This window comes from Lindgomyces ingoldianus (genome assembly GCF_010093535.1).
Source record: "Lindgomyces ingoldianus strain ATCC 200398 unplaced genomic scaffold BDR25scaffold_3, whole genome shotgun sequence".
Lineage (NCBI taxonomy): Eukaryota > Fungi > Ascomycota > Dothideomycetes > Pleosporales > Lindgomycetaceae > Lindgomyces > Lindgomyces ingoldianus.
Window position 1 is genome coordinate 1,013,980 of NW_022985164.1, and position 23,062 is coordinate 1,037,041.

Sequence of the window (23,062 nt, forward strand, 5' to 3'; positions counted from 1 at the left end):
AGATGAGGGTGGCTGGGAGGGGGGAGAGAGTAGAAAAGGGGATGCAGTCAGGTCCTGGGAGCGGTTAGCTGTGAAGGACAACGATGCGTTGGCTGCGAACGAGATGGTGCAAGGTGCCTTGACTTGCGGCGAGCGCTGCCAGAGAGCAGAGAGGGAGACGGGGGCAAGGAGCAGCGGTGATGAGCGAGGCAAGCGCGCCCGCGACGGTCAATTCAGGTGCGAGGGCGGGCGTTCGGGTGCGATTGAACAGCGGCCTAGGGTTCGTGATGGTTGCAGACGGGCGCGGGATGGTTCGAGGCGCGGTGTCGCTGCTCTAGGGAGAGGAGGTTGGCAAGCCAGGAGATCGGGATGGGGGAGGGCGACAGGCGAGCGAGGATTCCTTGGTGGGTGCTGCTTACGGCCTAGCGCGCCTTTCAATTTGCGAGCCCAGGGAAATGAAGCCTAACCGTGACCTGCAGACGTGCTGAGAGCGCCCGCACACCGCCAAAGTCGACTGCTGTCCTTAAACGGCGGTGGGTTGCGTCACTCGGCATGTGTTGTGAATTGGAAGGGGTAGATAAACACGCGCGCCTGCAGACTGCGCAGTGCATTCGCGGAGGGTATGAATGCAGCCTGGGAGCTAGGGCATACTGCAATGTCGCGGTCTGCGTGCGCTTGTGGCCGTCCAGCCGTCCACTGTCCTAGTCCCGTGACACGGCCGGCTGAGTCATCCGCACACTGATTTTCGTAACTTCTTCCAACATCATCATACCGATCCGCGAGCTCTGCAGACGACCATCCTACGCCCCATCGCGCTGCTTGCACCAAGTATCCTACTGCGACATACGCAGTCGGATTCTCCACTCTCGCCTGCCCAGCATGGCCCCCCCGCCGCATAGCAAGCCTGAGAATACTCTGTCCGTCCACCCCCCTTGAGCCGGCCGATGCCTCTTCTGATATCTCGCAGCAAGCGCGCCCAAGAACTCATCGGAGTGAAACAGCCACAAGCCGCCCTGCAGCTCCTCCACGAGCATGTCGTCTCCAAGCGCACGCGGAACAGCCCTATCGCCTCGCTGGAGCCGGTGATGATACTCTTTGTCGAATTGTGCGTTGACTTGAGAAAGGGCAAACTCGCCAAAGACGGCCTGTACCAGTACAAGAACACTGCCCAGAACACAAATGTCGGGACGATCGAGGTAGGCACATCGCCATTCGCGCGTCCGTCGCGTCGCTGACATCACATCCCTTTAGCTTGTCTTCAAGAAGTTCATCGAACTGGCCGAGCAGAAGGTCACCGAGGCACAGGCCAAGGCTGACGAGGTGCAATCTACCCTCGAGACTACAACCACTGCTCAGAATATCGACGATCTTGAGGCTTCTGAGACTCCCGAGTCTATCCTCCTATCCACCGTCTCCGGCGAGCAGTCGCGCGACCGCACAGATCGGGCTATTGTTACCCCATGGCTGAAGTTCCTGTGGGAGACGTACCGCACTGTCCTGGACATCTTCAAGAACAACGCTCGTTTGGAGATCATGTACCAGTCAACGGCACACCAGGCGTTCCAGTTCTGCTCCAAGTATGCGCGAAAGACCGAATTCCGCCGTCTCTGCGAGCTCCTGCGGAACCATCTTCAAAACGCAGCCAAGTTCTCCTCTCAGATGCACGCCATCAACCTCTCCGACCCGGATACGTTGCAGCGGCATCTTGATACCCGCTTCCAGCAGCTGAATGTTGCAGTCGAGCTCGAGTTGTGGCAGGAGGCCTTCAGGAGCGTCGAGGACATCCATACTCTTCTGAGCTTGAGCAAGCGTCCGGCGAAGAATATAATGATGGCCAACTATTTCGAAAAGCTCACGCGCATCTTCCTGGTCAGCGAAAACTACCTCTTCCACGCTGCGGCCTGGAGCCGGTACTACAACCTCCTGCGCCAGTCTGCCGCTGCTGTCGCTTCTGGACAAAGCCTGAAGAAGGACAATCCCGCCGTCACCGAGGCAGACATGACTAAGGCTGCCTCCTTCGTCCTTCTTTCAGCTCTCTCTATTCCTGTCATTAGCACGTCTCGCTCGCGGGGTGCTCTTGTCGATGTCGACCAGGCCAGGAACAACAAGAACTCGCGTCTGACCAACCTGCTTGGCATGTCCCAAGCTCCCACGCGTGCAATTCTGTTTAAAGACGCTCTGAGCAAAGGACTTCTAAAGCGAGCCCGCCCCGAGATCCGCGACTTGTACGACATCCTCGAGGTCGATTTCCACCCGCTCTCCATCTGCAAAAAAATCTCACCAATCTTGGCTAAGATTGGCGCTGACGAGGAAATGAAGAAGTATGTGGGGCCGCTCCAGCAGGTTATCCTCACTCGCCTATTCCAACAGCTGTCTCAAGTGTACGACTCGGTTGAGATCCGGTTTGTCCTTGACCTTGCTCAGTTCCCCGATCCTTTCCAAGTCAGTAGTGGAACTATTGAGAAGTTCATCATGAATGGATGCAAGAAGGGCGATCTATCTATCCGAGTCGACCACGCTACTGGTGTCCTCACCTTCGATTCAGATGTTTTCTCCTCTGCCAAGGCCATGCACCCAGGTTCTGGTGCTGGGTCAGCCGAGACGGAAGTTCGCTCTGTCCAACGGCTTCAGAGTACTCCCGCGGAAATTGTCCGGTCTCAGCTTACCCGTCTTGCTAAGTCACTGTTCGTCACCTGCCAATACGTTGATCCCTTATTCAACGAAGAGCGACAGAAGGCAAAAGCGGCTGCGCTACTTCGAACGAAGGAGGGCGCTGAGCAAGAGCACCTTGAAACTCTCGCTCGTCGTGACATCATCACGCGCAAGAAGGAGGCGGCCTCAACTGCCCTAGCTCAGAAAGAGAAGGAGGAGGCTACCCGGAAAAGGATTCGCGCTCAGCAGGCTCAGGAAGCCGAGACCCAACGTCTAGCTGAGGAGCAGCGTGCCCGAACCCAACAGCGCATTCAAGCAGAACAAGCGCGTGTGCAGCGTGAGGAAATCGAGAAGCAGCTCAAAGAACTCAAGCAAGGCACTAAGGTTGACATTGATATTCCCGAAGATATCACTGAGTTGGATTCTACTCGTATTCGCGCCCTCAAGCTTGCAGCTCTCGAGAAAGAAAAGGACCAACTTGCGGAGCAGCTCCGCATCACAGGCAAGAGGATCGATCACTTAGAGCGAGCTTATCGAAAAGAAGAAGTCAAGCATTTGAAGCAAGACTACGAGAGGCAAATGATAGACGATGTGGCTGCATATGATAAATCTAAGGCTGAGGAGCTGAAGGAAGCCGAGCAAAAGCATAAGGAAGATGTTGCTTTGAAGCATCGTCTCTCCAGACTAGTGCCAAGCTACCAGAAATTCGTCACGGATGTGAAACAGCAACGCAAAGCTGAGTTTGAGAAGCGAAGCAGGCAAGCACAAAAGGAACTGGAAAGCAAGAAATCGGCTCGCGTTAGAGAGATCAAGGAGAAGAGGGCTCTCGAGAGGCGTGAACGTGAAGAAGAAGAGCGCCGTCAGAAGGAAGAAGAGGAGAGGCTGAGGGCAGAGGCTGAGGCTAAAGCCAAGGCAGAGGAAGAGAGACGCCAGAGGTTCGCTGAGGAAAAGGCTGCGAAGGATTTAGAGCGACGGTATGCAATTTTGTCATCCTGCTACCAATATGCGGACACTAACTACTCAATAGAAAACTCGACGAAATCGCTGCTAAACAACATCAGCGAGAGGAGGAAGCGATTGCCAGGCGCCTGGCACAGAAAACCGCCCCTCCTCCAGAGCGTCCGATCTCTCGCGATCACACCTCCGAACAAGCCCCTTCCGTTGGTTCTGTTGCGCCTACCCGACTCAATCTTCCTGGCAACAAGCCATCCTGGCGTGATCGGGAAGCAGCGAGATCCTCTTCTCAAACCCCCAGTGCCACTGAGGCTGAGTCTGTCCCAGCACCGAGGAGGACCGGGTATATCCCGCCTGCACTACGTCGCAACGCAGAAGGAAGTCCAGCCCCATCGGCATCCGGATGGCGGGAGCGCGAGGGAAGCGGGCGTGGTCGTGAAGGTCGCAATGAATCTCCTGCCACTGGCGCTGGTCGCTATGAGCGTCCTAGCGCTCGTAGCAGTGTACGCGACATTGGTGATAAGGTCAGAACACAGTCCCCAGCCACAGGAGGAGGGTATGTACCTCCGGCACGTCGAGGCATGCAAGATGGTGCTCGTGGACGGGAAAGCGAGAGGGAGGAGAGAGAGCCGAGAGAGCCACTTCCTGCAACTCAGGTCCCTAGTGATGGGAAATACAGACCGGGTGCCTTTAGGAGCAGACGTGAAGGCTAATTGACTAGAACAGTCAAAACATTAACTGAAAAAAGGGGGGTTAAGGTTGATGCTGTGTTGAACAGTTTTGGTACAGCAAGGTGTCGTCGACTCGGTAAATACGGAAGTTTCCTAGAGAAGTTTCCTACAGGAGTTGGTCTGAGTGCTTTCTCTTATCTAGCTGGATTCATGAATCCGTTGTGTTTGTAGTTCCTCCTAATTTTCAAATTGCACGTCCAATGTGCCTGCCACAGTGTGTGTTCTCTTCGGAGTAGCCACAAAAATTCAAAGTTCCTCTCCATCTTAAAGTGCCGCAATTGAAGACTTCGTATGAGCTGGTGTGTGGCTGTGACACTGATAAGTGGCTGCCTTCACTTGGTGGCATGTGCTCGCGTAAAATGCATTCTTTGATCAGGCATCAGAATTTCGGCCTCTCTGAACACTTGTCACTTGAGGCTGGGGGTTCTATAAGAAATCGTTCAAGTCTGCCAATTGCCTCGCTTCTTGTTTATCATGCTCTCCTTGCCATCCTTTAGTCTGTATCTAGAAGTTTGGGCAGAACAGCTGAGAGTTCACTCGTGGCTGTGCTCAGCCTCATCCCCTAAAAAGCGTATTCACAAGCGCATTACGGTTTTGGCTGAACGCCATACGGGCTGTAACATCGACAACCGCTTCTATAAATCCAGACTCTTTGGAACCCCCTTTCATATTTGCTTCTATCTTCTTAACCCGTATGCCTGAACGCTTCAGACTCGCACTGCCGTAGCAACTAGCGCCGCACAATTTCCCCAACTTCAACAAGATACAAATCTTTGGATCGAAAGGGGCAATGTCGGGATTGTTTAAGAGAAAAGAGGAAAGGTTTTTCCCGCCCCCGCCGACGCCTTTGCCGAGGAGGAAGTTAATGGGGAGGGTGATGGATGAGCAAGAGGGTTGTGCGTTTTTAACGAGACTGCCACCAGAAGTTAGGAATGAGATTTATGAGCTAGTGTTTGGGACGAATATGGGGATTTATGACTCACCGCTGAAAACCGTCGCTACGCCTGTAACGACGGGACAGGCCCGCGGGTTCATATTGGCTAAAACACCAAAGGAGGGGGGAAAGGAAGCATCAAAAGAAGTATCTGAGGCTCCGAAAATCCAGACTCCAGGCCCTCCAGCACACCCTCTCTCCCTCCTTCTCACCTGCCAGAAAATCAACCAAGAAGCCACGCTCCTTGCCTTCAATAACTTCACCTTCACCACTAGATCCTACACTTCGTTCTGGATGCTCAAAGACCGTTCTCAGCACCTCTCCCCCGAGCAATTCTCTGCTATCAGCCACCTCGCCTATGCCATCGAATCTGATGGTGTATACTACTCGTACATGTCATCTGACTTCCTCGCTAACAGCCTTGCGCTATTCGCCGGGCTAAAGCGACTAGAGCTCAGGATCAAAAAGCGCCATCCAAGGGAGGGCCAGCACAATATAAACCTAGGGCACTTTCCAATGTCAGGTGACACCGCCCGCATGAGCATAATAAGACGATGCGTCCCGGATTGGTGGTTGATGTCGCTTACCCAAGTTACAAATGGCCGCAGCCTTGCGTGGCAGGCTGGGGAAACGTGGACGGTGGAGTGGCCGCAGTACGATCTTCTTGAGAAAGAAATGGATGTGGAGCATGAGTGGGGAGGATGTGCGGTGAATGTGGCTCTACCGAACATCGCTAAAAATTTACCTGGGGCGAGCTTATGCAGCTGTGGCTGTGATGAGGTGAGGTGGTGGCAGGCTAATTTAGTGCAAAAGAGCGGGAGGAAGGTTGAGGTTGATGTCGTGTATTATGGCGATACTGAAGAGGTGGAGAGGGAGGAACGAGAGGGGACTTATATTCGATTAAAAGAGGGGGCGGAGAGATTAGATGTTAAGGAAGTTGATGGTGGTAATGGGATACTGTGGGAAGCGGACAAGAAATATTGGGAGGATTTAAGGAGGAGGAAAGCTTGGAACCCTTTTCCAAACGGTATTAAGAGCCTTTGGAGATGTGGCAAATCTGAGTGAGGGGATGAGTATTATGAGTTGCTGGCTTATCATGAGGGATGAACTATGCAAGGAACAATTATGTGCTGTGATAGGGGCAATTTGTAGAAGTTGAGAAACCAACAAGATGCAACAACGTTTACCATGATAGCAAGGGGAGAAATGTGGACATGTACATATTTCGATAGCAAAGCATAGTGTTCATTACGGATCTGTAAAGTCGATTGAATGTTGGCAGATACAACCTATCCGAACTTACGGTGAGATGAGGACTTGACCAGCCTCTTCCTAGTATCAAGTTGAACTAGATCGCTCCCACCATATTCCACGGTAGGAAGTGAGATTTGGTAGAAAGAATCCTTGACTGCACTTACTGAGCTTAGTAAAAAGGAGGCGGCAGACGAATCGTCCTAGCCGCAGACGCAACTCTAGCGAGAGGCTCGAATAATGTTCTTGCATGGCCAATGCAAGGTAATATTGGAAGGCGTCGTACTACTCCGGATTCACCCATAGGAAGTAATTAGAAAGTATCCTTCCACAAGCGCATGCACCTCCGATAATAGTGAAGTGATCAGAGACAATGGAACTTGCGCGCCATAATGGGACGGGATCTAGAATGACGTAGATGTTCTGCAAGAAAAGTAACGGAGATGAGAAATCCGTCTCAAATTAGGAAAAGTCCGATCTCTCGCTTGATTGTCCAGTGAGTGGAACTTTGGGCGTTCGGAGATTTTGCTGAGATTTCGGAATAACGGTACGGAGATGTCCACCATCGAAGCTTTGGATATCACATGTCCGTCTCGAGAATAGATAGAGCGCCGAAGGGAGGTTCTGGAGCTGGTGATGGTGGCGCGTATCGTTCGACAGAGGACTCCAGGATTGAAGGCGATTAGTGCCCGGTGGCAATAGAGAAACACGAAAGCCTCAGTTTGAAATTGATGTATCTCTAAGGTGCGATCTAGCTAAAGGCATCACCGCTCTTTGGTCATAGGACTTGAACCTCCAGTAAATGGACAGCCGCAGAGTACCGATAGTGGAGGATCTGCCCAAAAGTCGTTCTACATGGGACGGTATTTTGTGTTACTTGCCATAGAAGGTCGAGAAGCAATATGGAAGACCTGGGAATTCATCTATCTCCAAAGAGTCGGAAAGAACAATTCTCGGTAGTGGACCAATGGAAGACAGACCGGCGCCGGATGTGTGTCGATCAGATGCAGCGAGCAAAGGATTTCGAAGAGGTCGTCGAATGATACAATGGCCGCAGTTGCGACTTCGCGTAGGGATCGAACGCAAGCAAGATCAGACGACTCAGCAAGAAACTGACCTCTCACGAACCTAGGGTGGCTGGCTTAGACAAGATTCCTGCATCCCGATCTTGCTCTTCGATGGTGCGGCAGTGCCCGTGTATCAGAGGAACCGGGTAGCCGGTAGGTACTTTGCGTTTGTTTTGGCCGGCTCCCCACGAACTCGATATCCCAAGCCAAGACCCAGCATATTGAAAAGTTGCTCTCTCTGCTCTAGTTGGAACTCTTAAGAGCGAGAAAAGAGGGAGGCTGAATGTACTCCCGGCCGCATTGTCTCCCAGCAGCATCCTTTGCGTGGCCTGACGAGCTTACTTCTCTTGGCGTTTCTTCTTGAGAGTCTCTAACATATCAAAGGCAGGCTTATCCCATGGTCGGAAAGACGCCCCTCTTTGCCGCAAGGTTTTACGCCCTGATCTTAGATCCCAAAATGTTGAGTCAGGAGGTAGGCGTCAAACGACGTTGTGGACAGCCTTCCGCGCCTCGAAACTCAAAGGAACAAAGACGCATAGACGGTGTCCGAGTTGGATGCTGAATACGGTCTCCAAGACGAGAGCATTTGATAGCCTTTCTCGAGAGGTGTACGCATCGCGGCATGGATTGAAGAAGTTAACGGAGATGCGGGGCGCCAACCGGTTTGGACGCGGAGCTAGTTCAACCGTCAACGCTTGCACATACGCCGCACCGCTCGACATTCACACCACCAATAACATCTACGCCTCAAGCCCGCATCGTCGCTTTCGCTGCAGATACCCGCCATGCGCGGGTACAGGCCCCGCATTTGCCATCAAGGAGGCGTTTTCCAGAAGGACTGATCGTGCCATGCCGTTTGGATTCAAAGCCGCAACCTTTGCTCCTTAACCTCATACTAACTTCGCTGTAGGGTACCCGGCCCGGCTCTCCCCTCTGTGGCCGAATTCCTCGTGTCATTGAACCCGTCTAAAGGCAAAGGTCGTGATAGCAGGAACCTACGGGTTCTAAAGGATTGTTCAGCTCATCGTCTGTCAGGTAAGCGTGGAGTGTTGTGCCGCCATGGTAAGGCAAATGTATATCCTCTAGAATATGGTTTGCTATAGGCACTTTATCCAAATGGTCACGGAGGGTCGCATTGCGCATGTCTGAGTCGCTGATTTCAGCCTGGCATGAACGGTCGGTGCAGGCGAGCCGCGTGATGGATGGAACTTTGCCATGTTGTTCAGGGCTCCAGATCCAACTCCAATTCCCCCCAATCGTTCGTGAGGACGCGCTTCGCGAGCTTCCTGTTCTCGGTCTCCCCTGCTCGAACACGGAGCCTCGACCCATGGTTGGCAGGGGTCGTGCAACATTCCACCCTGGTCAGCATGCACCCTGTCCCCAGGATATATATTCGGCTCGCGAGCGCTGGGTTAAGCTGCACCATCTGTATAACATGAACCGCGTCCCCAGTCTTGGTTCCTTAATGGCTCGAGCTCGAAACTGAGCTTCTCTCTTTGAACACCTATCGTCAACCCAAATATTCCTGAGCACACCTGCTGTCAATATGTCTACAGAGCAGAAGGGTGATGTCGGCGTCACCCAAGCTGAGCATCGAGGGAGCGCCACGGCTATTCGACAAGTGCAAAATGTTGCTTTGGCTGATGCCACGGCGAAAGCCCAGGTGTCTCCATGGACACCAGCAATGTTCAAGGCGAGCATATCGAGGCGATCGTATTAGATTTTACCTGACATGTAACAGCTCTATCTGTGTTTGCTAATTGCGACACTCAATTCATGCATCAACGGTTACGATGGTTCCTTGATGGGCGCAATCAACAGCTACCCGCAATACCGAACTTACTTTGGCTTTTCCCTCACTGAGGGTACTCCAAGTACTGGCATTGTTTACGCAATATACACGGTTGGTAACATTGTTGGTTCCTTCGCTGCTGGCCCCGCAACCGATTTCAAGGGTAGAAAATGGGGCATGTTCATCGGCTGTCTCATCATCGTCATTGGCACATGCGTGCAGGCAACATGCCACAATTTGGGTGGATTCATGGGCGGTCGATTCATCCTTGGATTTGGTGTTGCTATTACATCTACTGCAGGCCCCGCATACGCATCAGAAATGGCTCATCCTGCCTATCGAGGTGTTCTAACCGGTATCTTCAACACCTTCTGGTTCGTTGGAGGCATTCCTGGAACCTTCGTCCCATATGGGACTTCAACAATGGCCGGAACGGTGTCCTGGAGAATTCCCATTTGGCTTCAGATGGTCTTCTCTGGTGTCGTCTTGTTTTGTGCTCCTTTCCTTCCAGAGACCCCTCGTTGGCTAATCGCGAACGACCGTCACGAAGAAGCCCTTAACACCATGGCCCGATTTCACGGCGAAGGGAGCCGCGACTCGCCCATTGTGCAACTCGAATACAAAGAGATGGTAGAAGACATATCCGTGACGGGCTCCGACAAGCGTTGGTGGGATTACCGTGAGCTGTTCAATTCGCGCGAGCAGCGCTACCGAACAATGCTTGTCTTGTCTATGGGTTTCTTTGGGCAATGGAGCGGCAATGGGCCAGTTTCAGTAAGTTTTGGAATCCAGAATTATACTCTCATTCTTGACGGCTAACGTGAGATCCAGTACTATTATCCAGCTATGTTGCAAGGTGCTGGAATCACGAATAACCATACCCGTCTATTACTTAATGGCCTTCAGAACGTAGTATCGTTCGCAGGAGCCATATTTGGTGCCTTGTACACCGATAAATGGGGACGACGACCCCAACTCCTCGTCTCTACTGGCATCGTTGTCGGCATTTTCGTTCTTGTCTGCGCTCTTGTGGCAACCAACGTTATCAACGGACCAGATGGCAAGCCTAAGCTCGACGACAGCGGCACTCCTCTCATCAAGCGTTCTGGGCAAGCTAAAGCTGTCATCGCACTCATTTTCATCTTCGGTTTCGTCTTCTCGGCTGGCTATACTCCATTGCAGCAATTATATCCAGTCGAGTGTCTGCGATATGAGTCGCGAGCGAAGGGCATGGCTTTCTACAACTTCTGGGTCAACATTGCAGGCTTCTACAACACTTTCGTGACAGGCATTGCTTTCTCGGGGGCCGGGTGGAAAGTAAGACATCTCTTTCTTTATATCTCCCCCATTCACAGATTTTTTCAATCTGAATTACACGTGAATTTATTTGGATCAGTGTTGACATATGGTTACAGTACTACTTCCTCTTCATCTTCTGGGACATCTTCGAATTCGTCTTCATCTACTTCTTCTACGTCGAAACGCGTCGCCGCACCTTAGAAGAACTCTCCGAGATCTTCAGGAGCCGCACACCCGTCAAAACAAGTCTCAACAAGACCCAAATTGTCATGCACGGCAGCGAAGGTGTCACCGAGGTCTTGGAAAAAGAGACCACTGCTTGAAGCAGGTTGGTTTTCTGTTTAGATCTTTGAAATTGAGCGACCGTATACCCTCGTGATAATAATCTCTCATACAAGATTGGCTGGTACAAGGCGGGTGCGTGGGTGGTTCATCATGATGACGAATTGCATAGCGGTTTGGTTTGGTTGTGAGTAGTACCAAGGAGATACGGGCAGCTATCTGCGACATAATCCATCTACCGAACACTGCACTTTGACATCTGTGAAATATGGCCGGGCCCAATCTAAGATAGAGTCTTAGATCTAGTCGACGTTCTTGACTTTAGCGACGGGTTTACTAAATCAAGTTACATACCACAACACGCTCGCATCCTAATTTCATCCTCTTACGGTTTCTTCAGGAGAAGTCTGACTAAATCACTTCTGCCCTGAAGCTACCCTAGTGGCATTGCCAAGGGTCCCTGTTCTTAACTCCAGATCGACAGTTCGTCGTTTCGATGTTCGCAAACAGCCCACTCGACATGAAGCGTAAGGCAACGGAATCCCCCCCAGCGACGAAGCAATCTTAGCTATGTCTGGCATCAAACTTCCTTCGCGTTTCAGCTCGTCTTCTTATCTAACTCAACTGAATCTATTTTCCTCTAATCGTGCTCTAAGTTTAGAAGCCATCCCCAAAACTCCCTTCTTCAGCTCCAAATAGTTAGCCCGCAATCCCAATTGCAGCAACTGGGCTGGTCCTACCTCATCATAATAAATCAAACCAGGTCTCAAGAGACGGCAAAAGTAACGAATAGATGCTCCTTTCAAACAAAGCTGAGGTACAGCTGAAGTGCACACGGTCTTAGCTTTGTTAGGCTGCCACAATGTTATCAAAAGTAGCTAAGCATGCGGGTACTAAAAACAGATAAGCGAGAGGTCTTCGCTCAGGCCCGGAGTAAGCTGCAGATGTATGTAGCAGGTAGATTGATGAGACGAGATTTCAGCTGACGAAGTGATCGGGTCCGTGTTTCGAAGCGATTTCGACTGGAGGATGCGCGTGTTGAAAGTGTTCATCTCGTCTTCATTGATCGATCAATCATGACCCATAAGTCCATGACTCATATATACATATCCTCATAGCACCCATCTTCGTTCCACCCAACGGGGTATTACCATCAATCCACCTCTGAACCATCGAAATATTATGCAGTTGTCCATTACCAGCATGTCGCAACCCGATTCCCCTTAATCGATAGAAGAGTATTACATAGTACATCTGATGATGCTTTGTATCGGCTCGCGCCATTCCATCTGTGTAGTGATGAGTTTCGCCACGCTATGCAAGAAAACGAGAGTAGGGATGATAGAAAATGAATAAGGAGCATGAAACGCTTGAACGCAGCAGATCCCACCAGAGACTTGTAAAGAAATTCGGAAAACCAGATTATAAAAGGTATATGTTTCCAAAGTAGCCTCCAGGACTTAAGGAGCGCAGCTCGTTGGGTAGAAAATGTACAGTGAGAACTTCTTAGACGCTCACGGTGCGTCGAACACCCACTTCGGGCTTTTGTGCGTACCCAATTAGTAGTCGAAAACTAGTGCCTCGCTTCTCGCACTCTTTGATCAGGCTCTCGTCTCTCCAGATGCTACTCTCAAGTAGAGTGCCGGAGTTGGCAGCATCTGGTTCACCGGCTTCGGGGAGGACCAGTGATTCGTAGCAACGGGAGTACCACCAGCGACCAACACGCGCTACCATCTCGGTGATGCTATCGTCGATAGAGGAGTCAGAGGATGACCTTGTAGTAAGTAGATCGGAAAAAGACACTTCTGCTTTGGGTGCTTTTGCGGCCTGAGTTGGAGTACCCTTTGGACCATGGATGATGCTAGATGTGCTGCCTTTCCTCTTCTTGCTGGATGAGGCCTCGCTCTCGTCAGGGCTGGGCAGTCTCCCAGCAACGGGCACACCGACGAAGCATCTGTTGCATTCCGTAAACCCTCTTCGTCCAAGACCAGCCATGATTTCGTCGCTGATATTGCGGAGCGAGATGTGCTCGTCTGCGACCTGCATTTTAACTTTCAAGCTGCGTACTGCGCGTCGAGCTCGATTGCCCATGTTTACAAGGTCGAGATCGAGGACACTCATTTCGAGAAAGCCACCAGGCCGCAACACGCGCTTGCATTCTGAGAGAATGGAGCGATGTACTGACGAAGGAAGTGCGGGGGGGAAGCGAAGGACAGCGCAAGCAAAGAAGCCACTTGGGAATGGGAAGGGTGAAGCAAGAGACTCGTGAGAAATGTGGCGATGATTACGGAGAGTCGACCATGGCTCGGCCGGACCACCGCTCGATGTGGTAGATGAGGGTCCACCTCCGAGGTTGTAGATAGTCGCTTCTGGATAGGTAAGTGCACAGTAATATGACCAGTCCTTGCCGAGACCATCAATAACGAGGACGCGGTCTTCGCTTGGGTCTTTGAGTTCGAAATGGACGGGGCTGAAGAGTACTCGGCCAAAGCTGAGCCACTTGCTAGTCATTAGGGCGCCGAATCGAAGATTAGCCATGGATACAACCCCATCCGTTTGACTCTCAGCAATTTCCATCAACCGCGTATCCCTGTACCGGTTTGCCGTGCTACTCTCCCGATCTTTGTCGGAATTCGATTTAAGTGTGGCCTTAGATTGGCGTGCGCTCACGGTTTTGAGAGACGCAGGCAAGCTGGAGCGCGTTGAACCTGAGCGTTTTTGGGGTGCCGATCCAGTTGACATGCGGGCAGTCGACGGAAAGCTGAGGCGGCCTGTTACGGGATCGATAACACTCAAGTTTCTCTCTCCATAACCTTGAAGGAAATCGGATAGGGAACAGGGAGATGTGGGTGTTTGAGCAGAGTGAAGAACGGAGAGAAGGCGAGACCGGCGAAGATGAAGCGAAGGATTTGATGCGCCAGATTGAGTGGACGCATGTGAAGCCTTAGTCTTTAAAGGTAGTGGCTCGAGGGATGGTCGTCGATCGACAGCCTGGTCCTGACCTTCGTGAGGCCCCGAAGCAGGTGGGTTCAGGAGCTCAACAGGGGAGAGCACCTCGTCGATGAGATCATCGTATTCCTTCCAGACTTCATCCTCAGACTGGGGAACACTGGGGCCAGGAATCACGGCGGTGCCAGAAGTTGGAGGGAAACTCCAGATACCCGAGCTACTCGAGTAGGACACCTCCGAGTCTTTGCGAGGGGGAAACTTGAAGAACTCGCTTTGCCTATTCGACTCTTCGGCGCTCGGGCTCATGGTAGCAATTGCTGATGAATGGGAAAGAGCATCGAGACCGTGAAGCACCGGATAAGATTCAACTAGACTAGCCGTAGCGAGCAAAGGAGTGGCTGAGTCGAACGAGGTGCGAGGAGGCACATGCGGGCGAGGTTGGTCCGAGACAAAGGGACGGGAAAAAGACTGCGATGGAGGCCGCCGTTCCTGGTTCCGCCTGGTAGAGATGACTTGAGGAATGCGACCCACTTGTAGAAGCCGGCTCGGCCGGGGAGGAGGAATTGTTGGCGGTCCATGAAATACGGGGGGAGGTTGGGGAACATATGCTCCTGCAGCTTCGACAGGTGACAGCGGCCTGAAGGGCGATGAGGATGGAGAGAGATCGGTGACCGGGGTGAGATCTGGCTGCGAAGGCGGTACGGGTGGGTGAGAAGAGGACTGTAGATTTGTATCGAGGGTGAGGTTGTGCTGCCACTGCCGCTCGGGCCGTAGGAAGACTTTCGGGGACGCGGGACGGGCCGGTGCCGCAAAGTCAGCCGAGAAGACAGGCAACGGGGGTAGGAGCATTGACTGCAGTCGCTCTTTCCCGTCCGACGTGGCGACGGGGGCTGTGATTTCCTCGGGTGGAGTGGGGTCCTCGGGAGCGCTATCTGCTTCCTGCATGAGCTGTTCTATATCTTCAAGATCGATAGCTGACTGAGAGTCCATGAGAGCATAGTGTGCTACGGATCGTGAAGCAGGCACTCTCGAAGCGCTGGTGGACACTTCGACAACTGGGTTTGGGCGCGGAGACTGGATTCGTGGCGTAGCGTGCGCTCGCTGGAAGAAGTTCCATTTTCGGGCTGGCTTTACAGTGACCTTATCCGACTTATCCAACTTGTCCACTTTTCCCGTCCTTTTTGATTTAAGCCATTTGCTTTCTCTGCCATCCGATGCATACTCGTCCTGGACTGAGCCCTTTCGTGCCTTTCCTGTAGTGCTGCTAGACGACGACACCTTGGATAATGGCGCTCCTTCTATCATCTTTGATGCACGAGAAGCCCGCCTGGTTGCAAGAGACGGTAGGAAGGACCTCTTCGCATCACTATCGCTGTCTGATGGCCGCCGTGATCGCATCGCTTTCTTCGTCGGAGATAAAGCACGTACAGGATCGGACATGGCAGAAGGCAGAAGTGTTGGTCGATTTTGCTCCAGGCCAGAGCGCATTGCATTGCTTGCATTTTTTTTTAGCACGGGTGGCGGGTTGCCTAGATCAAGACCGCTGCCACTGTGCACCGGCTCTGGGCTCCTTGAGAGTTCGGTGCTACTTCCAGTTCCACGGATTACCACAGGTGTGAGCCTGTCAAGGAAGAAATCGTCCATTTCTGCACTGGTTGTGCTGGTCATGCTGCTTTTCCGGCTGGACGGCGTGCGGTTTAGACTTTCGGTGGTAGTGCCAGCACTCGCAGACCGACCAATACTGCCTGCACTTACTGTGCTTCCGCTCCTGCCCCTCACCGAATATTTGCCATATCCCTCATGGCCGGTTCCAGCAACCGGACCTCGCCTGTGCAGCTTCTTTTCGGCATTTAGGTCTGATGGAGTTGGTTCTGTCTTCGAACGTCGAGTGAAGAAACCGAAGCGAGAGGACTTGCTTGGACTGGGTGTAGGGTTTGGAAGCGTCTTTGAGCGTTTCTTCTCGACATCACTCTGAACGTCTGGGGTAGGCCCGCGAGTAGGTAACCGAGATACTGGGATGAACCCTGATCCAAGACTAGGGTTCGGTGAGGGATTTCGGGAGGAACTCTTTGTCGGAATTCCAAACCGAGTTTTGCCGGGCAGCATACTTGAGTTCGACTCTGTTGAGCTTGTTCGTCTGTGGGAGGGGGGGAAGCTTGTCATGTTACTTTGAATGACAGGAGATGGCCCCCGAAGTCCAGCAATTTCAGATGTCCCTTCTCTGCTAGGTCGAATCGGTCTTCTGGGATCTGGCGACGATGTCGCTGTGTGATCGGCGAGATGGGCTAGCTCAGGAGGCGCTTGGACGTGAGGCTTTCGTTGTGCTGGCAGGGTTGGTCGATGTCCATTCGGCAGATTTGGGCGAGATTTTTCTACTTGTGGGAGAGATGGCGCCGAGCGCATTGGAGATGGTTTGGGTGGCGGACTTGGTGGGGGTGCAGGCAGGCGGACTGGTGGTAGTTTCTCTCGCTGTCTTGCTCCCTCTGCGAGAATTGTGGAGGCTGATGATGAAGATGTCGATGATTCCCGGACTGAAGAAAGAGCATGTTGTTGTCGGATGCTCGGCTCGTCTTGCGGTCTGTTCCTTGTTACAGGGGGCCGGCTCTGCAGCGGGCTTGCTTGCCGGATTCGAGTAGAAGTCTTCGATAATGCGACACCTGGAGAATATGAAGACATAGATGTAGGAGTTGAAGAAACACTGAAGGGTCCTGGGGATTCCGAATACCGAGTAGAAGGAGTGGTAGAAAGCGCATACTGCGGTGTTGGAAGTGGCAAAATATCTGGAGGAGCCACATCATATTCGTAATACCGGTGCTCTGGAACCTCGATTTCATCCTCGGCTCGAGCGAGAATATTTGAAGATGGCGGAAGAGATATCCCCAGCACCGTCTCAGAGAATGGGTCCCTGTATCCACCTGGTATAGCCTTCACCGGCTGCCCTTCTTCTTGCGACGACATCGATCCACCCCTTGTTCCCGAATGTTGTCCTCCAACTGCAACGCCGATGCTCGAAGGTTTTCTTCTTAGGAGGTTCGACCGTGGGCTATCAATGGTTGACACGGACGACCCTGATACGAGTGAAGGGGTGCGTGTACTTCCAGCGACTTCTAGTTTAGGTAGACGGGATGATGAAACCTGTCGTGTTGTCTTAGGGGCTGCTATGTTTGGGGATAAATGGGATGTAGGTACAGGAGGAGTGTTGCCTCCTTGGCGCGGCTTCACGGCCACCGATGTCTTCGACACAGGCACTCGTTGAGTAGTAATCCCTTTGCCCGACTGCGCCTGCTCATCTCGGGTCGGCTTCCTCTTCTGTAATTTCGAGTGGGCCGGCGCGGGCAATTGTGAAGTGCCGGTCGAGGTTGGAGTGACAGATCTCTGCGGTAATCGAGTTGTGGGAGCGCGGTGGGCGTACAGCGTCTGTTCCTCCACCCTCCTTGGAGAGCTGAAATGTGATTTATAGGAAGCCATCTCGGGTAGTCGCGTTGTGCAACCCTGTTGAATACAACGGGAGACGGCTGACCAAGGCTTGTACTACAGAGATTGTTGTGCGCTGGGTAACTCATGAAGGCATATGGCCGCCGTTGTGTGCAACCTGAGCTTGTGCGTCAGCGCAAGAAGACCACAGATGCAACCAATGCCAGGGAAAGCGCACTCTCGGGTGCTGTCAGCAAGACTCAGCTCGGGCAGATTCCGTCAGATGTTCGTGGTGGGGGTGAGTTGAGATGAGGGTCCAGATATGTGGCGCCTGGGGGTGGCAAATATGATTATAGTTCAGGTACATGGAATTGGGAGGCCGCAATATAAGTCTTTGGCCAAAAAGTACGCAATTCTCAAGTCTCTCTTCAGGAAATCGATGCGGTGTGGGATTTGGAGCCTCTCGCCGCGTTGCGCCACCGGGCGTGCCGACTAGCGAATGGGTGTGGGCGAAAGTGTGGCTCAGCTCTACGCGGTCTGCTGCACGTTAGACTGGGGTGCTGCAATGTAGCGGGCGGCAAGGCGGACACGTACGATGAGGGATAATGGTGAATGATATACAGATAGAGGCTCGCAGATCAGACTTTCACCTCGAGGGTCCTGAGTCCTGGTGGTCCGAGACGTGGGGAAGGGCAAGATGCCGGTCGCCGCAGTGGGATGGTCCGCGACTTTCCGTTCTAAGCGGAGAAGGCCAGTCCAAAGGCTTCTTCAAGGGAGTCAAGGATCAGGGACAGACGAGGAGCTGGCCTTGGGCTGCTGTTGTTGGATGAGGGCAACATGGCGCGCTGACTTCTGGCGTGAGACGGAGGGGTTGGGCCCAGCAGTCTTGATATGTTTTCCGCGAAAAATGGTCCAACACGACGAGACGCACAGGTTTTTCCAACCATGCCGGCGCCGTCGATTCTGGCAGGAGCTGGGCTGACCCGAGGGAGGCATCATTTTTCCGCTCCAAGAAGACCGGCGTTGGCGCCAGACGAGGAGCAGGAGGAGGAGGCCGGCGACCAGTGAAGCGCTTGGGATGCAATGGAGGAAGACGATTCGCAGACAGAGGGCGTCGAGCAGCACAACACCCATGCACGCCGCACAAGGGAGCTCCCGCCCAGTCACGGCTGGGCTGGAGTGGGATGGCCCAGCCCAGGCATGGATGCGGTTGGCTCGGAGACCTTCGCTAGCCGCATGTTTCGCCCACAAAGTTTATGTCTTTTTGGACTATCAGAGATCTCTGCAAGGCCTCACGTCCAACTTCTGGCATCGTCAATGTCTCAATCCGACAGGGCTGCAGCTCTGCGCAGCTGAGGTAAGAACTTAGGCGAGCGACCATCATGCAGTGGATGAAGATTCAGCACTTCGACCTCCTCATTCAGCTTCAAAATGGCCCAGAGCCGATATCCCGCCGCAGAGGATCACGACTCACTCACACGATGGTGTCTGAAGAGACCGAGCCAGATAGCTCGTTGTAGGCCGTCAGCAGCTCTCTTCAAAAGGAGGCAGACTTGGTTGGGAGCCGTCGTCTTGAATGAGAGTCTTCGGCATGTTCGACTACTCAATCAGGAAGTGCAATATGAATAGTGACCAATGATTCCCACACCTGAGGAGTCATTTACTTTTGGTGCGCGTTTTCCGCTTCTGTCGCCCCAAGTGACCCCTCGTACGCACCAACTTTCTCGTGACTATTGCGAACCTGACGAGCCTGGAGGATTCGACATCAATGCACAATTCTGGTCGCGAGATGCCACAACCGTCGAGCCGGAATGCCTGTCCCAGGCAGCTGAGAGTGTGGCTAGGTACGTCAGGGAGCCGTTTAGCTGCATGAGATTGAGGCTGAGCGCGATCAACACTCGCCACACTGACAACACATTAACGAGACTTTCGCCCTCACCGACAAGTTTTGACTCTCAGGTAAATCCGCGAAAATAATGCCGTTGAAAGTTGGTGAGGGAGTCCCTCTCAGCCTGCTCAACAGTTTCAGGCGGGCTCTCGGGGGGAAGGAGGCATCTTCCATGTCCCTCCCACGACCCAGGTTGCACACAAGCCACTCGAGTCCGCTGACCCCTCTTCTGCACTATCATTCGTTCACTGGGGCGTGCTCTCGCTGGCCCTGGCCGCGTTGGAATTCAGTCACGTTACCAATCTATACCGGAAGAGGCATGCTCAGATGTTCTCAACCTCCAATGAGCGGCTGACTTTGGACTTTGACAAGATCACTCGCTGATGCTCGATGCAGGGGGTACGCCTGGAAATTCTCGCCGTTGCAGATGACAGTAAGCTTGAAGCCTTCGCATTCCCCTGTGAGACATTCTTCTCTCCGACAAACGGGCTGCATCTGGGGTAAAACGTTGGCTGGTCATGATAGGAAGGATGGATAAAGATTAGGGGTTGCACGTTCCTCCACTCTTTGTACGACTGTGACTGCCGTACATCAGCCTCCGCACGCCATATTGAGCAATCGGCTGGCTGAGATAGCGATCTCCACAAACAGTTACGTTCATGTCACGAAGTGATCCGTGAGGTTCTGAACCCGCCGCATGTGCTTATGCTTTTCACGATTGACGACCGGGAATCCGAGATCCGGAGACTGTCGATGAACTAAAATTTAGTCTGCTGCAAGCACTGCCCAGTTTGCACTCGAGCCGTTTGCGGGTGGGACGGAGGAGAGTGCGGCACGGCACGGATTGCTGGAGTGTGACCGCGAATCACCAATGATGTATATAGCCACTATGGAGACTGGACCGTCGCTCACCAGCCTGCCAGGTGAAACGTGCTAGACTACTGAGATTAGCCATCCACGATAAGCCGTCGAGGTTGTTGAGGTTGCTGTAGTTGATGTTCTTGAGAATGAGGCGAAGTTAAAAGAAGGCCATCATGGCTCAGATACACAGATCGATGCAGCCACAGTTTTTTATCACCACCATGGATGTTCGGGAATGATATTAGTTATTGACTTAACGGAGATGTTGTCTGTTTTGGGATTGCTGTGCAGACAGGGACGCGGTGACTGGCGCTTAACTGTGACTGCTTGGCACGACCTGTTATAAAGTCCCTTCTAGTAATAACGTTTGGTGACAAAGGACTTTAGAAATCGCAATATGTAATGAGACTCGATTTTATCGCATGGGGGGGTGTTTCAAAGATCCAGATTGATAAAGAAATGGGAGTAAGGAAGAGACAGCCTCCCATCCATCTCCGGCTGACAAGCAGAGCTCTGGGGTCTGCTCTGGTATTCGTTCAGGTGTGAACATGTCTCCAAGAGCGTGACTCGATTGCTTGCTCTGATAGAAGTGCCGCAGGACTACTCCGGCCTGTTATATGCTCGCTCCCAGCTCAATGAGAGATGGAATGGCTGGACGTCACTGCCAGTTATAAACATCCGGTTTCCTTCACCAACGGAAGTGTTTGGGCCATAGTAGGCTGTAGGAGGAGTAAGCAATAAATTCACAAACAAGTCAGAGACCTGCTTTGATGGCTCAAGAGCGTGGTGTGGCCTGTGTGATTTCCATGTGACTCAGCGAGTGAATTGCGGTGGCTGGTGCTCGCTTGCACTCCGGCGTTTGGAAACGCTTGGCAAAGGTGGCTCAGGCCAGCGCCATCTATCTCTTGATGAACTTGTCTTCACGGCACGGCTTCCTTGTCAGCGCAACTCCTACCTATCTCATTCCAACCTGCCACTTCCTACGCCCAACTCACCCTGTGTGCACGCAACTAGCTGGACATATTTCATCAGCCTAGGAAGCCATATCCACGTCCGGCTCATCCTCCGCGCCCCCTTTGTTTGCGCGCATCCCTGCCGACATCGCGCTCTCACGCAACTCGTGCTCTCCATCTCACCACGCCCGACCGACCTCAAAATGTCCGAATACTCGAAGATGAAGAACGCCGATCTTGAGGCGCTGCTCAAGACGCGTGGCTTGCCCACTGGGGGCAAGAAAGCGGACATGGTGGACCGTCTAACCAAGGATGACGAGAGCAAGAAGGCTGCAGAGGCTAAGGCTGGAAAAGAAGCTCCGGCCACTTCAGCCAAGGTTGCTGTTCTACACCCTGAGGACGAAATTGATTGGGATGATGACGCTTCTGATACGGCAGCCGAATCTGCGAAGCCTGTCAAGCCCACCATCGCACCGGCCGAGGCAGTAATTAAAGCTAGCGGCGAAGACCAAGTTCCTAACCCTCAAGCTGTCCCCAGCCAGAAGGCCGACATCGACCCGTCCAAGACCTCAGATCTGTCTGTGAAGCTTCCGACAGAAGAGCAGAAGGATGGGAGTGCTGCACCCGAGGAGAAGGAGAAGGCGCCAGTTGACTATTCCAAGGGTCTTGCCGCTTCCACTATCGACGATGAAATCGAGAAGCGCAAGGCTCGCGCGAAGCGTTTTGGCATCAACACCGAGAATGATGAGAGCCTCAAGAAGCTGGAGCGGCAGAAGAAGGGGGGGGATTTCGGACCTCCCAAAGGATTGGACGATAGCCTCCCCGAGCGAACCCGCAAGCGTGGACGAGACGACAATGATGAAGATGGAAGGAACAAGCGTCGTGGAGGAGGACGGCTTACCGCTCGCCGAGGGCGTGGTAACAGGGATGGTGGTAACAGGGACGGTGATCGGAGGCGGGACAACCGCAATGAAGACAGGGGCAAACCAAGCATCGATGGCGCAAACTGGATGAGGGATGAAGACCGGGCCAAGATGGAAGCAAGGAAGAAGAGGTTTGCTGCAGCATCGACTTGAAGCCTGGCCGGGGCTCTTCCTAGGGGACTGAACACGGCCAACAAGATATCACGGGAACTTTTCATCATTGATACTGGGAACGGGAAGGCGGCGTGCGGGCGTTGGGACGAAACCAGCGAGTCATTGTACAACAGCTTTTATCGATCGATTGCAGCCGAAACTGCCATTTGGGTTCAGGACGTCCTTTCCTTAAGTTCTCGAGGAATACATTAATTGAGCGCTTATTGAGCGCTTAGCGAGTTCTATTTTCTTGCCAACCTTGTACACGAACGTCCTCCGCTTTGACTACTTCCGATCTACGTTAAAAGTTTGTGTCTTAAATGGCGGAGGCTTTTTGGTGCGCATTCCCATCTCATTCGGGGCCGAGAAAATTTCAAGGCCACACATCTGGCTTTCACGCATCTGCATCTTGCCTAAACCCGCAGTTGCATGGTTATGTGTGGAACTACAGCTTGCGGGCGTTCAATATCTCAGTCCCAAACGTGATTGGATGGGAGAATTATGACAGATTGGTGAGCGAACCTGCGTTTACCTGGTATGTCTTGAAGGACAGAGCCGGTTTGATTTTTAAAGCTCACTTTGGCCAAGGAATCCGGATTTAAAACCCCACACATTGCCTCCACACATGAGTCAAATTCACTTTTTCACGTAGGCTGACAATAGTCCCTCATCTTATCATCAACTTCTCGTGCAACTTGAGATTAATGAGCCCCAACATGACTCTTTAACCAGGTGTCGTTGGATACATTGACGTCTGCACACTTCGCGATACCCCTTTTTTACTAGCGCCCTGAATCCCAACCTCGGTTTCACCCCCGCAGTCTCTCCACGAGATCCCTTCGACAGGCACAGCTTAGAAATCGGCATGAACTCGGCACCACAATCCGTATTTGTGCATGATTTTCCTCCAAGTATAAAAGCCTCAAAGCCCAATAATGTCTGTTTGCTCTTGCCCTCGTCCTCGTCCCAAGGATGCTATG

The 23,062-nt window shown here is 52.7% G+C and overlaps 7 protein-coding genes across 7 annotated transcripts; 4 read left to right on the plus strand and 3 right to left on the minus strand.

Annotated features, from left to right (window-relative positions):
- The first annotated feature begins 609 nt into the window (after nt 1-609).
- Nucleotides 610-4,569, plus strand: BDR25DRAFT_252332 (uncharacterized protein). Its single transcript, XM_033686171.1, has 4 exons — nt 610-896; nt 947-1,175; nt 1,231-3,605; nt 3,659-4,569. Exons 1-4 carry the CDS (start codon nt 859-861, stop codon nt 4,296-4,298), a joined length of 3,282 nt encoding a protein of 1,093 aa, XP_033553223.1. The 5' UTR covers nt 610-858; the 3' UTR covers nt 4,299-4,569.
- Nucleotides 4,570-5,075: 506 nt separating this feature from the next.
- Nucleotides 5,076-6,410, plus strand: BDR25DRAFT_339411 (uncharacterized protein). Its single transcript, XM_033693382.1, has one exon. It carries the CDS (start codon nt 5,107-5,109, stop codon nt 6,313-6,315), a length of 1,209 nt encoding a protein of 402 aa, XP_033553224.1. The 5' UTR covers nt 5,076-5,106; the 3' UTR covers nt 6,316-6,410.
- BDR25DRAFT_349497 (uncharacterized protein) lies at nt 6,345-7,885 on the minus strand (the record flags this gene model as incomplete). Its single annotated transcript, XM_033694559.1, has 8 exons — nt 6,345-6,539; nt 6,573-6,658; nt 6,697-6,789; nt 6,846-6,905; nt 6,941-7,256; nt 7,295-7,352; nt 7,379-7,564; nt 7,626-7,885. 8 exons carry the CDS (start codon nt 7,883-7,885, stop codon nt 6,345-6,347), a joined length of 1,254 nt encoding a protein of 417 aa, XP_033553225.1.
- Nucleotides 7,886-8,315: 430 nt separating this feature from the next.
- Nucleotides 8,316-8,897, minus strand: BDR25DRAFT_309786 (uncharacterized protein; the record flags this gene model as incomplete). The annotated part of the gene is made up of 2 exons (XM_033691114.1): nt 8,316-8,534; nt 8,568-8,897. 2 exons carry the CDS (start codon nt 8,895-8,897, stop codon nt 8,316-8,318), a joined length of 549 nt encoding a protein of 182 aa, XP_033553226.1.
- Nucleotides 8,898-9,114: 217 nt separating this feature from the next.
- Nucleotides 9,115-10,982, plus strand: BDR25DRAFT_321857 (general substrate transporter; the record flags this gene model as incomplete). The annotated part of the gene is made up of 4 exons (XM_033691997.1): nt 9,115-9,261; nt 9,310-10,134; nt 10,192-10,677; nt 10,776-10,982. The coding sequence occupies 4 exons, from the start codon at nt 9,115-9,117 to the stop codon at nt 10,980-10,982; spliced, it is 1,665 nt and encodes a 554-aa protein (XP_033553227.1).
- A 261-nt stretch (nt 10,983-11,243) lies between these two features.
- On the minus strand, nt 11,244-17,358 carry BDR25DRAFT_349499 (uncharacterized protein; the record flags this gene model as incomplete). The annotated part of the gene is made up of 9 exons (XM_033694560.1): nt 11,244-11,277; nt 11,331-11,374; nt 11,413-11,504; nt 11,567-11,753; nt 11,803-11,857; nt 11,914-11,998; nt 12,048-12,103; nt 12,141-12,400; nt 12,460-17,358. 9 exons carry the CDS (start codon nt 17,356-17,358, stop codon nt 11,244-11,246), a joined length of 5,712 nt encoding a protein of 1,903 aa, XP_033553228.1.
- A 3,851-nt stretch (nt 17,359-21,209) lies between these two features.
- On the plus strand, nt 21,210-22,082 carry BDR25DRAFT_210544 (uncharacterized protein; the record flags this gene model as incomplete). The annotated part of the gene is made up of 1 exon (XM_033684653.1): nt 21,210-22,082. One exon carries the CDS (start codon nt 21,210-21,212, stop codon nt 22,080-22,082), a length of 873 nt encoding a protein of 290 aa, XP_033553229.1.
- Nucleotides 22,083-23,062: the final 980 nt, after the last annotated feature.